This window comes from Alligator mississippiensis, chromosome 1 (genome assembly GCF_030867095.1).
Source record: "Alligator mississippiensis isolate rAllMis1 chromosome 1, rAllMis1, whole genome shotgun sequence".
Taxonomy (NCBI): domain Eukaryota; kingdom Metazoa; phylum Chordata; order Crocodylia; family Alligatoridae; genus Alligator; species Alligator mississippiensis.
Genome location: NC_081824.1, coordinates 72,223,249 through 72,236,902, shown reverse-complemented (window position 1 = coordinate 72,236,902; position 13,654 = coordinate 72,223,249). Strand labels below are relative to the sequence as shown.

General features: G+C 43.7%; 1 protein-coding gene across 1 annotated transcript in view; it reads left to right on the top strand.

Annotated features, from left to right (window-relative positions):
* The window catches only part of ME1 (malic enzyme 1), a 309,039-nt gene that overhangs the window by 121,258 nt on the left and 174,127 nt on the right, over positions 1-13,654 (top strand). The window contains exons 4-5 of the mRNA XM_006258408.4: positions 826-901; positions 5,002-5,163. Of these exons, the coding sequence (XP_006258470.2) occupies positions 826-901; positions 5,002-5,163 (238 nt within the window). The remainder of the gene's footprint in view (positions 1-825; positions 902-5,001; positions 5,164-13,654) is intronic.

The window sequence follows — 13,654 nt, the reverse complement described above, 5'->3', positions numbered from 1 at the left end:
GAATAAAGAAGTTATGCATTAGTCATAGTGAAACCAGCACTATTTGATAACCTAATATACTTGCTCCCATATCTAAATAATGTTAACCATACTGTTGCTTATAATTTAATTTTTTTTTAAACTTAAGTGAAAACTATGTCTAATAGTTATCCTGTTTACTTATCTTTTGCATGGAATAGGTTTCAGTAGTATGTTTTGGAGCATTATTACAGGGAGAAGAGGAAGAAAAATGATTTTTAAATTCTTACATCATGCATTTATAACCAGGATCCCTTTTTTGACTATACTCTTCAAAAACTCAAAAATAGTCTTGTTTGTTTGTTTGTTTTTTTAAGAATTTTTTAAATCCTGTTTAATATAGTCTCACACAGGTTCATATATGAGCTCACCTGAATGCTGAGCCATGCACATGATCCATGTAGCTGGGCCCATTGGAATTTCATTAAAGTTGCATATGGGCGCTGGTCCACTTGCACAGATGTGATGGCTAGACTGAGACCTTGTAGTTGGAATTTTTTTTTCTCTTTGAGTCTTTTAAATAAGTTTTTACTTCATAAGTTTCATCTACAAATGTAATAAATAGTTTGAAGTAACTTCAACAAGAGCTCCAATTTGTGTCTATTTATTTGTGCAAAGTTTACTTAAAAGAAAGCACATTCAAGTATGTGTTCTTGTGTAATTTAAGTTATCTCCTTTTGCCTTTTTTTTTTTTATGACACTTAAAGCTGCTGGCTAAACTGCCCCTTTTGAAGTCAGTAGGAATTCTACCACTGGTGAATTCTAGTATAATTTAGAAATTCAAGGTATTTTATTTATTGCTTGCAGAGGTCTTTTTATCACCATCCATGACCGTGGGCACATCGCTACAATACTTAAATCCTGGCCTGAAAATGTCATCAAGGTAGGTTCAGTTCTATTTATGTGGTATAGCTGGCTTTGCTGTCTGTAACTGACTAAAATCATTTTGACTTATTATTTTTCATTTAAACTGGATTAAGTGGTATAGCAATATGAATTAGAGTATTTTGGGTTCTTAACTCATTCTTTGATAGAAGGCAGTTTTTCAGTTGCGGCTTCAGACTCATGAGGCTTTTAAAATTGTTTAGATATAGAACTTTTAAGGTTTAATTTCATTATTTGCATCAGAATAGTTGCTATGCATGGATCAATAAAAATCTAAGTGTAATATCTATATATTTTAGGACAGAGAAAATATACTTACATTTTACAGGTGAGGCAATTTGTTATAATACATTCTAATGAAACCTCCTGTAAGGTATAAGCTCTATCTACTGCTGCTGTTTGGATTTAAGAAGTGTGAAAAAGTCTCTTTTTATCTTAAAACATCTAAGAAATAATTTCCATTTTGAGCTTTAATGTTGAATGTCCACCAATTAATAGTAACAAGGGGTAAATGCAGTACCATCAATACCAATGATAAGTGGCTATTGAAAAATTGAGTTTGATTCAAATTATCATTACAAATTGGGTTTCTCTTTGCTTTTTTATCCTTTTTGCTCTGTTTGTATTACTTCTTCTGTAGACTAGGGAGTCTGGTGCTTATCTGTCTTGGTAAAGCACAGCTTGCAGACATTTAAAAAACCAAAACAACCCCCCCCCCCCCCCCCCATTTTACCGAAAGAAGCAGCATGTTATTTTAACCCAACTCTGCATCATCTATATATGCATAGGCACTTCAGCAGGGCTTTTTGGTGCTTTTATCTAAAACTGAATACATTTTAGGTGAAAGCACCAAAAAACCCCTACTAAAGTGCCCAGTCTATACAGATGTTGGCCAACTGGGTCCAGCTAACACACTGCCTCTTCTGGGCATGTGCTGGGCTCGGCACGGGAATGCCGTGTTTAAAGTGCTTTAGATTAAAATGCTGTTCTTTCGGGTTTTTTAATGTCTGCAAGACCTACATTATTGAAGCTCCTGTATATGCAGTAGTAGCATTTACTGTTTTATTCAATTGATATGTATTTTGAAGTTGCTTCCATTTTAGTCTAATTTTTAAAATACTTGTTGATTTGAAAAAGTTAAAATCCTCTTTCTTGTTGAGAATTTGCTTTTTGTTACTTTTTTTATCTGGTGGCCATATAGTCAAGGTTAAGCAGTGCTTGTATAACATGGAAAACATGTATAGATACTTTTTATACTGTTTAAAGCCACTTAGAACAACTTGAACAGCTGCTGTTTTAAAAACAAACACTGAAATAGTTTAATGAGGAAAGATAGTAGACCAAATGTCTATGTAAACAATGTATTTACAAGGTAACAGAATGCCCAGTATATAATTTTTATGAAGTTTGCTTTACTGTAATAAATTATATTTACAAATGTCCAAGTTGTCCTTTTTGAGTATAATGCATTAATTTCATCATAATTCAAATTGTCTCAGCAGAAATATCTGGCATCCATTACCTTGTTCCTTAAACTGTCCAACTGTCATGGAGCATTGTCACTATTAATAGAAGGATGTTAGATGAAAGATCTGGTTCATAGCTAATTTGTAATCTAAATTAAATCAGCTTTATTAAAGAAAATGTTAAGGAATTCCCTTATAATTTTAAACAAAGGTGATCTAGAACAGAACCGAGTAATGATGAGTTATTCAAAACTGTATGTAGGTAGGTGGGATGTATCAGCTATCATCCATAGTGATCTTTTTCCTAAGAGTTCTGTATAGCTCTGATTTATTTCCCTGTACTCTCTTTGTTCTGCAGAGCATGTATATCACCCTATAAATGCTAAAAGAAGCTTTTTAAAAAAACATTTGTGAGCTGAAGGTTCTGTTAATGTTAGTCATACCTCATCATGAATATTCAAGCGTTACGAGAGTCTTGTTCAGCTTTCTACAGCTACCATTTTAAAATAATTATCTAATTGCTTACCCAGAAGCAGGTTTAACATTTTATTTCCCATGACACTGTATCCAACTGCAAACTTTTTTTCTTTGTCCCCCTTATCTTTTCTGCATAGTTTGGCACAATAGCACACCTTCCTATTTTTGAAGCTCTTGAACTCACTGAACAATTCCCTGGAGAAAATATTTACCATATTTACTTCAATCCAGGACAAGGTTCCCTGCCTTTTAACATGGCAGGTGGGGAAAAGCCCCATGTTTGGGATTTGAGTATAAGGCAGCAGGGAGGGAGGCAGCTGTTTTGGCTCTTACTTTAGCCCTGACCCAGGATTGGAGTCAGAGTTACAGCTGCTGCCTGTGCCCCTGCCTGCTCCCTCCCACTGAGTCTGCCCCTTCCCTACCTCCCCCACCAGCTGCCACTTACCCTCCACCTCTGACAGCATTGGCCCCTGTCCAGCATGGAGCATGCAGTTGCTGTAGTCTGGCCTGGTAGCAACAGTGGTGGTGGCAGCAGCTCTGGTCCAGGCTCTGTTTCTGGTGCTAGGCTGGAACTGCCATTGCTACAAGAGATGCTGCTTGGCTGGGCTGGGACTGGAGCAACCATGTGTTCCATGCCCTGGGCTGGAGAGGAGCCAGAGCTGTGCCAAAGCCAGAGGGTAAGTGGTGGTTGTGGGGCAGAGGCAGTGAGGGTGGGGGCCAGGCAGGGTGTTGCAGTGCAGGCACAAGGTGGACCTGGTGACAGGGGGTGCAGGCACAGTGGGACAAGTGGCAAGGGGGCAGGAACAGGTACCTTCGGGGAGGCAAGCACTGGAGCGTGCAGGCACTGGGATGGGTGTGGGGGGGGAAAGCTAACAGCAAGGGGCAGGGGTGAGGCCACTTGACTCTCCCTACTGCCTGTCCTCCCTGACACTGTTTTCCCTGCAGCCACAGTGCAGGGAGGACAAATTAGTAAGTTGACTTTCCAATAATTAGATTCAATACATGGAAACTTATAAGAAATGTATTTATAAATTGTTTACATATGGAATCTAATTATTAGGGGGTTGTCTTGAATACAAAGACATCTTGGATTTGGGTAAATATGATATCGAGTCTTTGATATTATACCAGTATTTTGATTTTCTTTTTCTAATTCAACACCAGTATGACTTGAAAATCAAATCCAGTCCCAGTGGGACATATTTAACTTACAATTCTGTAGGCTTTATTACTTGAGGCATTATTAAACTTTATTAGAAGTTGAAGAATCCCTCTCCTAAACCTAAGAAAGGCAGCAACAAGTAGTGGAGGTTTAGATTGGATATTTGTTCTTTTGACTGCATAATATTCAGTTTTGTTCTCTTATTTTTGCTTTTTTAATTAAAAGACATGATGAGCCAAACTATCACCTTTTTTTTATTTTCTGCATTTTGTACTAGTATGGCCAGAAAATTAGATTTGCTGTGTAACTTTTGGTTTTGTCCAATTTAGTTTATTAAAACTTTGAAATTAGTTAATATACTTTAAAATCCTCAAAAACTTAAGCTTTAATCAGAAATTGTTGAATTGCATAGATGCACAGTTTGTCTGATGCACACACATGGGGAAACTGGGATGCTTGCTATTGGGAGGCATGCTAATGACCAAATGGTGACTGTTCTACGTCTTTGGTAGCATAGTGTGGACACCCCTAAACAGAGACAACTGTGAGCCACTTCCCAATTCGTGATGTTCTTAGACCAGTTATGTCTGTTTACACTTTCACTGTTCTGGCCAGAAATTGCAACATGACCCAGCAGAAAAGGATGGTTCACTTTTCCCTTGCTAAGTCAAAGATGTACAGGAGAAAAAAAACAGTCCTGGGAATGCAGCATTGAACCCCCCTATATGATAGGTGATACTTGCTTCATTCTTAGAGGATTAGCACAGAAACTCCTGTTTGAAGGAAAAAACGTTTAAATCTGAGAATTGAAAATATAACTAAATGTAATAAAAAAAATCAGGACTTTTACTCTGCTCTGTTTTAATTTATAGATATAATGCCTTTTTCATTAAAAAACAAACAAACCTCAGCTTCTAAAAAAAATAGTGCTTGTGTGTACTTAGTGTTTCAGAAAAGAAGTCACTTGACAGTATTTTAATTTTTCCTTTCAAGGCTATTGTGGTGACTGATGGAGAACGCATTCTTGGCCTTGGGGACCTTGGCAGTTATGGAATGGGCATCCCAGTTGGCAAACTGGCACTTTACACTGCATGTGGAGGAATGAAACCTCAGGAGTGTCTGCCTGTAATGCTGGATGTGGGAACAGATAATGAGGTAAATACTTTCTAGAGGTGCCATTTAGTATATTGATGTTTTAAGTAATTGACTAAACTGAAGAATTGAATTTACCCTGGAATTTTTTTACAAGGTACACACAAAGAGTTTAGGAAGCAGGTCTTACTCCCTCTTTATTTTTCCCTCTGTAAACAACTATATGCACAGCAAATAAACTGGACAGTTTAATTGTTTTTGTAGTTTTCCTTAATCAGTTTTCCAACACGTGAAATAGATCATGCGTAATGGAATCTTTCTTCTGATGGTTCATTACACTGAGAGTGCTCAGTTCAGCTCAGCTGACAGGAAGGCTGATACAGGACCCTTAGTGGGGAAATTTCATCAGGCAACTGAGCCTTCCCTTCATAGGAGGGCCCAGGTGGTCAGTGGAGCCCCCCAAAATATTGCTCTGCCTTTGAAGAGAATGTCTATTCACTTTATAACCTCCCCTTCATGACAGTGTTATGCTCCTTAGGAATGCAAGTGGGCCCTCTAAGAACTACCACTTTCTTCTTCAAATAGTGTACATAGCTATGGGGAAAGTAGCTCTTGTTGGCACAGAAGAATGCTCTTTTCAACTTTTTGTGCTAACTAGAAATAAATTTGGCCCACTATGACTACCCTCTAATGATGCCCAAATTTACTACACTGTCTTCATGAGCAAAGGTCCTATTTCATAGAATAAAAATTGTAGCTTTTTAAGAGGTTGTCTAACCTAGTTGAGGTGGGGAGACTTTGACTTGGGGAAACATTGGGACACCTATCATCAATAGGCTTCAGCCTTCCCTTTTCACTCAGGTTTTCAGCCTTGGGGTGTTCCAGGTTGCTCTGCTGCATCTGGATCTGGTGGTGCTGGTGGCTAACAGTGCTTTTTGCTAACTTCATCTGGTGAGAAGTCTACAGTGCTTTGTTTCAGGCTTGTATCTGGCCATTATCATTCATGCTTTAGTAACCTCAGGGCTAGGCTATTGCAGTATGCTTTATATGTGGGGCTGCCTTTGACTGTTGAAAACTGTAGCTGGTGCAGAACCAGTGGCCCATCTTCTGATAGAGGTGGGTTGCCAGGAACATATTACTCCCGGGGCTCCACAGTCTGCACTGGTTTTCATTAGCTTTTCTGGTGCAATTCAAGGTGTTCTTGACTACTCGTGGTGCCTGACCTTTTTGCCTCACTGATCAGATGAGTGGTGCCAGAGCTCTCTGCAGGCTGGGTTCAGGCATACAAGGTAGGTGTAGATGGGGTCCTATCTGGGCACATACAGCAATGGCCCAGGCCAGGGCCCAATCCAGCTATGTGCAGCTTGGAAATTGCATAGTAGGGAAGGTAGTGGCAGTTTTAATTGACGCCTCTCCCCACCAAATTTCTGCACCTGTGAGGAGCCCTGCAGGCTGGATGACACGGCTTTCTGGGCTGGATATGACTTACAGGCCAGGAATTGATTTACCCCTGCCCTAAGTGATCTAAGCCCTATGTGCCTAAAGAACTGCCTTCTCTCTTTTGTCCTACTGTGATCCCTGAGTCTTCTGCAAATACCATTAATAAGTCAAGCTCCCTTAACAAAAACACATGGGAGGTTGTTCTCGGCAGTCTCTTCTAAGTTCTGGAACTTCTCCCCTCCTGCCTGCCCCCCGTTAGCCCCACCCGAACATGATCCTGGACATCTTCTGGAAACGCTGTAACACCCCTTTTGGGGCAGGTGTTTAGCAAGCAAGGCTAAGCTGGGATATTATGTAGGGGTGTTTTATATTTTATTTTAATGTTCTATTTGTTTTTTATAAGTTGGTTTGATCTCTTGTTTTTGTGCTTGTTCTCTTGGTTTTTTAATTATTTTGCTCTTACTGTAAGCTGCCCTGAGCCTTTGGGAAGGACAGCAGATAAAATTAATAAATAAATAGTTTAATCTAGGTAGGCTCTACCTAGGCCATCCATGAGAGAGTTTTCTTTAAACTTATTTTTAAAAATGTAAAGGACTCTACAACCCTTCTAGGTAGCCAGTACATGGAAATAGTTCATTGTAACCTCCAATCTCTTCCTTTCTTTTTTTTTTTCCTAAACCAGCAGATTCAAACTGGTGGGCAGGATTCCTTGTGAGGCACGTCTGAGAGGAAAAGGTATCCAGAAAAGCTGGTTATTAAGACCTTATTAAGGGAATGGGAGCAAACTATTAGGCCTGTGTGAATAGGGAAGTATTCAATTCAGATTCGGCCAATTTAGAGGACAGTGATTCAATTTGGAGATTTGTATTGCTGTCCCAAATCGATTCGGCTGAATCGGCTTCAGAAGATTCAGTGGCGATTCAGAGATTAGGCCATAGACTATAATGGGGAATCACTGAATACCTATAACTTTGTCATTTTGGGGCAGATTTGGATGAAAACAGCAGGGATGGTAGTCTTCTCTGAGGGCATGAAGCCTGCCAAGTTTCAAGGAGATAGGTGGAGGGGTTTCTAGGAAACTATACCTCAAACTGCTGAAAGCAAAACTCGTGTCACTTGTGTGTTTTTAAGGCAGATCTGGATGAAAACAGCAGGGATGGTAGCTTGTAACAGGGGGCCTTCCCGGTGCCAGTTAGATCTCTGCCCACCCACCTGTTTCTGGGCTAGCTGCCTGCCCCTCTTTTGCTCAGGCAGACAGCTCACAAAAGGGACAGAGAGGCTGCAGACAGATGCTTATGTGCTGTTTCTGTGTTCCTCCCCCAGAGCACTGTGATTGGAAGGGGACAAGATCACAGTCACTGGCTAGCTACAGATGTCGGTCTCCCCCCTCCCACCACCCCTTGCTCCCCCTTCCTTTTCTCAGTTTCATAGTTGGGACCTGAGCAGATCATCAAGTCCGATCCCCTGCTATGGCAGGAAAGAGTGCTAGGGTCAAACAACCCCGGCAAGGTGTTCATCCAGCCTCCACTTAAAGACCCCCCAGAATAGGAGCCAGCACCACTTCTCTTAGAAGTTGGTTCCAGATCCTAGCCGCCCTGACAGTGAAGTAGTACCTCCTGATATCTAGCCTAAGTCTACCCTCTGCCAGCTTGTGACCGTTATTTCTAGTCACTCCTGGTAGTGCTCAGGGGAACAGGGACTCCCCCAGTGCCTGCTGGTCCCCCCCCTGACTAGTTTGTAAATGGTCACTATATCCCCCTCAGCCTTCTCTTGCGGAGGCTGAACAGGTTCAGGTCCCTTAACCTCTCCTTGTAGGGGCTGCCCTGCTGACTCCTGATCATACGGGTGGTCCTCCTCTGGACCCTCTCCATGTTGTCCACATCCCTCCTGAAGTGCAGCGCCCAGAACTGGATGCAGTACTCGAACTGCGGCCTAACCAGTGTTGCATAGAGGGGGAGGATCACCTCTTTGGACCTGCTTGAGATGCATCTATGGATGCATGACAAGGTACGGTTGGCCTTCCTGACCGCTTCCCCACACTGTTGGCCCATGTTCATTTTGGCCTCAGTAATGACTGCAAGATCCTTTTCTGCCTCTGCACTGACAAGAAAGGAGTTCCCCAGCCTGTAGGTCTGCTGCTGGTTCTTCCTCCCCAGGTGCAGTACCTTGCACTTGTCCGTGTTGAAACCCATCCTGTTCTCATCCGCCTACCCCTGTAACCTGTCTAGGTCCGATTGCAGCCTATTGCTCCCTTCTAGCGTGCCCACTTCTCCCCATATCTTAGTGTCATCTGTGAATTTGAACAGGGTACTTTTTACAACCCCATCCAAGTCTCTGATGGAGATGTTGAACAGTGAGGGTCCAAGGACCAAGCCCTGCGGAACCCCACTGCCCACATCCCTCCAGGTTGAAAATGACCCATCCACCACCACTCTCTGGGTGCGGCCCTCCAGCCAACTAGTGACCCATTTGACTGTGTAGGTGTTGACGCCACAGCCCCCTAGTTTTTTAATGAGAATGGGGTGAGAGACAGTGTCGAAGGCCTTCCTAAAGTCCAGAAAGACTACGTCCACTGCTACCCCTGCGTCTAACGATTTTGTGACCTGGTCATAGAAGGCCACCAGGTTGGTCTGGCAGGACCTGCCTCAAATTAACTCGTGTTGGTTTCCCCTAAGCATGACCTCCCCTGCTGGCCCCTCGCGGACATGTGCCAGGATAATTATCTCAAAAAGCTTACCCAGGATAGATGTAAGACTAAGTGGCCTATAGTATCCTGGGTCCTCCTTCCTCCCTTTTTTGAAAATGGGAACCACATTGGCCCTTTTCCAATCCTTTGGCACCTCGCCAGAGCACCATGAGTGCTCGTAAAGCTATGCCAGGGGTCCCGCAATGACCTTTGCTAATTCCCTCAGCACTCTGGGGTGGAGATCGTCAGGACCTGCTGATTTTAAATACGTCCAGTCCGTCCAGAAGTTCCCTGACTATGTCCTCACTGACCCTAGGCCTGGGTGCACCTCCCCTGGGACCTATGGGGGTCCCAGTGGTGGGGGGGGGGTGACCCAGTCCCTGCTCAGAAAAATGGAGGCAAAGAAACTGTTAAATAGGTTAGCTTTGCTGTTTGGCGCGACAACCAGATTTCCTAGCGTGTCCTGCAGAGGCCCCACGTTACTTGGTACCTTCTTTTTACCCTCTGTGTATTTAAAAAAGTTCTTGTCCTTGATCTGGGTAGCTAGTCCCAGTTCAATCTCCACCTTGGCCATCCTGACTGCCCCCCTACAGACCCAAGCAACCGAGGTATATTCCTCTGGTAATGGCCCCTCCCTTCCTTTGGGTGTACACCTCCTTTTTAGCTAGGAGACATTCCCGTATGTTTTTGGTGAGCCATAGAGGCTTTTGTGCCCTCTTGCCCCCTTTTGATCCGCGTTGGGATTACCTCCCTTTGGGCTTGGAGGATCATCTCCTTAAGGAACGACCACTCTTCCTGGACACCCAACTCCCCTCCCCTCTGGGACCTTGGTGCCTCCCCGACTATTCCCCTTACCTCATTGAAATCCGCCCTCCTGAAGTCCAGGGCTTCTGCCTTGCTGCAGGCCTTTGCCACCTTGCACTAGATTTTGAATTCCAGCAGGCGATGATCACTGTCGCCCAGGCAGTTGAGCACCCACAGACTCCTCACCAGGTCATCACCTGTGGCCATGACCAGATCCAACAAGGTGTCTCCCCAGGTGGGGCTGTGCACCTCCTGGGTTAGATGGAGGTCCTGTATCTCGGCTAGGAAACTATGTGAGCGGTCAGACCTGGCTGACTGCTCTTCCCAGTAGATGTCTGGAAAGTTCAGGTCACCCACTTCTGTTTCTGTTTTGTCCTACTTCCTACTCCCCCTTCCCCTGGAAGACTGCCTTCAAAATTGCCGAATCTTTTTCCGAATCTTTTCCAGATCGATTTGGAGGTCAGTCTCACCTCAATACTAGTGCCCCTCACTCCTGGTGCGCAGCCCTCTGACCCTGCCAGTGCCCCTCACACCCAACCCACAGTCCCCCACCCTCTGCGGTGCCCCTTACTCCTGGCACACAGTCCCCACCCCCCGGTGTCCCTTCCTCCCAACTTATAATCCCCCATTCGTGCTCCACACCACACTCCGCAGCAGCATGAAGCAGAGTGCAGCTCTGGCCCAGCCACACTGAGGGCAGTAGGAGATGGGCAAGGAGCTCTAGGCCTCATCCTACCAGGGCCGGAGTGCAGCAGCTACAGAGGCTCCAACTTGTGTGGATGGCAGAGGAGCAAGTCCAGCCCTGGTGTGGGCTGAAGGGAGAAGGAGGGATGGTCTGTGGCATCCCCTGTCCCAGGCTGGCTCCCGCACTGTGCCAGGTGGCTTAGCTGTGGCCCCCACCCCTCCCCAGGCAGTATCTCCCGGATGCCATGCCCAGCCCTTGAAAGCAATGGTATCAGCCCCAGTGCTGCCAGCCTGGCCAAGCAGCTCCCTGCTGCCCCAGAAGGGACCCCCTGCCCTTTTCCGCTGCTGGCAGGGCAGTTGCCATCAAGTGGGTCCTGTTGGCAGTGGCAGCAACCAGCACTGCCTCAGACCCCCTTGCCCCGCCATAGCCCTAGCACCTGGACACTTTCTCCCAGTGCCAGCAGGCACCTGCCCCACTCAGCCACCCATCCTCTCCACACTTGCACACAAATATACACCCCCATACAGTCCCCAAGCCCTGATCTTCAAACCCCTTCCCCCCATAGACTTGCCTGTGTCCAGCTGCCAGGGCTGCTTCTACCACCCTGCCTGGCTGTATGTTAGCCATGTGCATGTGCAGATGCATGTGCTTCCTCCTGCCTCCAATCACCGTCTTCCTGCTCTCCCCCCCCTGCAACCCCAAACAGCTCCTTGCAGGCTGGAATGCTGCCAGCCTGCAAGGGGTAACCCAGGGTTTCCCACGGTTTTTTCCATTTAAAGAAGAAAATCTGCATTCTTGTCCTTTAAAGGAGAAAATCCATATTTTTCTGCAGCAAATGGAAAACCCGGATCCCCAGTGATCAGGAAGAGCCAGCATGGATTCATCAAGAAGTCATGCTGGACCAATTTGATTTCTTTCTATGATAAAGTTGTAGGCTCTCTTTCTATGACAAAGTTGTAGGCTATGTGGGCAAGGGGAGAGCAATTGATATACCTTGACTTTGGCAAGGCTTTTGACCCTGTCGTTCATTACTTTCTTATTAGTAAGCTCAGGAAATAGACTAAATGAAATTACTATAAGGTGGGTACATAAATGGTTGGATCACTATGCTTAATGAGTAGTCATCAATGGCTTGATGTCTAGTTAGGAGGAGGTATCATTTGGGATTCCCGAGAGTTCTGTTCTGAATCTGGTATTGTTTAATAACTTTAAAAAAGATTTAGGGAATGGGATAGATTGCCCAGTTGGCAGATTCAGAGATGGCACCAAGTTGAGTGGGCTTACAGACATTGGAGTATAGAGCTAGAATTCAGAATGGTCTTCATTTTAAACCGGAGAAATGGTCCAAAATCAAATAAAATTCAGTGAAGACAAATGCCAAGTCTTGCACTTGGAACAGAACAGTTGCCAATACAAACTGAGGGATGTTTAGCTCGGTTGAAGTACTTCAGAGAAGGACCTGGGGATTGTAGTGGACTATAAGGTGAATACGAGTCAGAAGTGTGCTTTTGTTGGAAAGGAAAGGCCAATAGTGAAGTGAGCTTGAGAGGACATTTGGAATATCACTTGCACATCAATGGAAGTGATTTTCCCACTCTATTCAGCCCTAGTGAGGCCTCCTTTGGTGTAATCTGTCCAGTTTTGGTTCCCTCACTTTAAAAAGATGTGGACAAATTATAAAGAAGCCAGTGGAGAGGGAAAATTTTTAGATGTCTGGGAAATGTGACTATGAGGAAAGACTGCAGGAACTTTGATTATTTGGTTGGGAGAAGAGAAGACTGGTCAGGGGGGATCTGATAACAGTCTTCAAATAGTTGAAGGGTGGTTATAAATGGAGATGGATTATTCTCTGTGGTTGCAGGGGACAGGGCTAAGAGCAATGATCTCATATTGAATCAGGGAAAATGTAGGTTGGTTTTAGGAAGAACTTTGCCAGTGTGAGTTTGAAGCACTGGAACAGGCTACCAAAAAACGTTGTGAAGTCCCCATTCTTGGAAGTCTTTAAAAGCAGTTTTTAATCTTGGATGGATGTCTAACCTGCTCTTAGTCTGCTTTGATCAGGGATGACTGCCTGAGTTCCCTTTCAACTTTCTAACCTATCCTGTGAAAGAGACCTTGGTTGCTTGTAGGTTGCTCGTTATTCATGACTTGAAGTCCTGGCTGCACTGACAGTAGAAAAATGGCTGTTGACTTTGGGATTAGAATCCCACCTAAGTCTTTATATTCTGCATTACTAGCTTTAGTATTAGAGTTTGATGCTTTTTTCAGTGAAAACGGACTTTTAATCAAAATGAAAAATTCCATGAAAAATGGCATTTTGGTGATGAGGAGGACAGATTCCTTCGCTTTATTTACATTTTTAAAAAAAGGGGCAGCAGTGGGAAGAAGTAAAGTGAGAGTATTTTTCCTAATTAAATTTTTTGAAAAAGTTTGAAATATAATTTAATTAAAAATGTTGAAACAAACTTCTGCTTTGAATTATATGCAAATCATAATTGTCATTTTTGAAGAGGTGAACAAGTTGATAGCTGCTATAGTTATAGATGTGGCTGGTAGTACTATTTAGTACATTTGTCAGGAAATTCCTATTATAAGACACTGTGTTCAGTTGGTATTAATTTTATCAAAGTGTAACTGGGCTGTAATTCTTCATGGCATGTCTTGTTGTTTGCTCTTCATGCCAGAGAAGACTGGTGACGGAGTGGCAATTCTCAAGGGAAGGGAAGGGCCACTTTAAGAAAATTATTGATAAGTTCCAGGCAAAAACTTATTTGTTCTGAGAAAGGGGCTAAGAAAAAGTTGTTGTTCTACCAACTTAAAAAAGCCTTAATACTTGTTCTTTGAAATGATCTGGGTTCCCTAAGTTTTGGAACAGAGAGACTTGAATTTGACAGAGGTCAGTGGCTTTTGTGCCAGTGATAAACCTTTTTGTTCTCTTT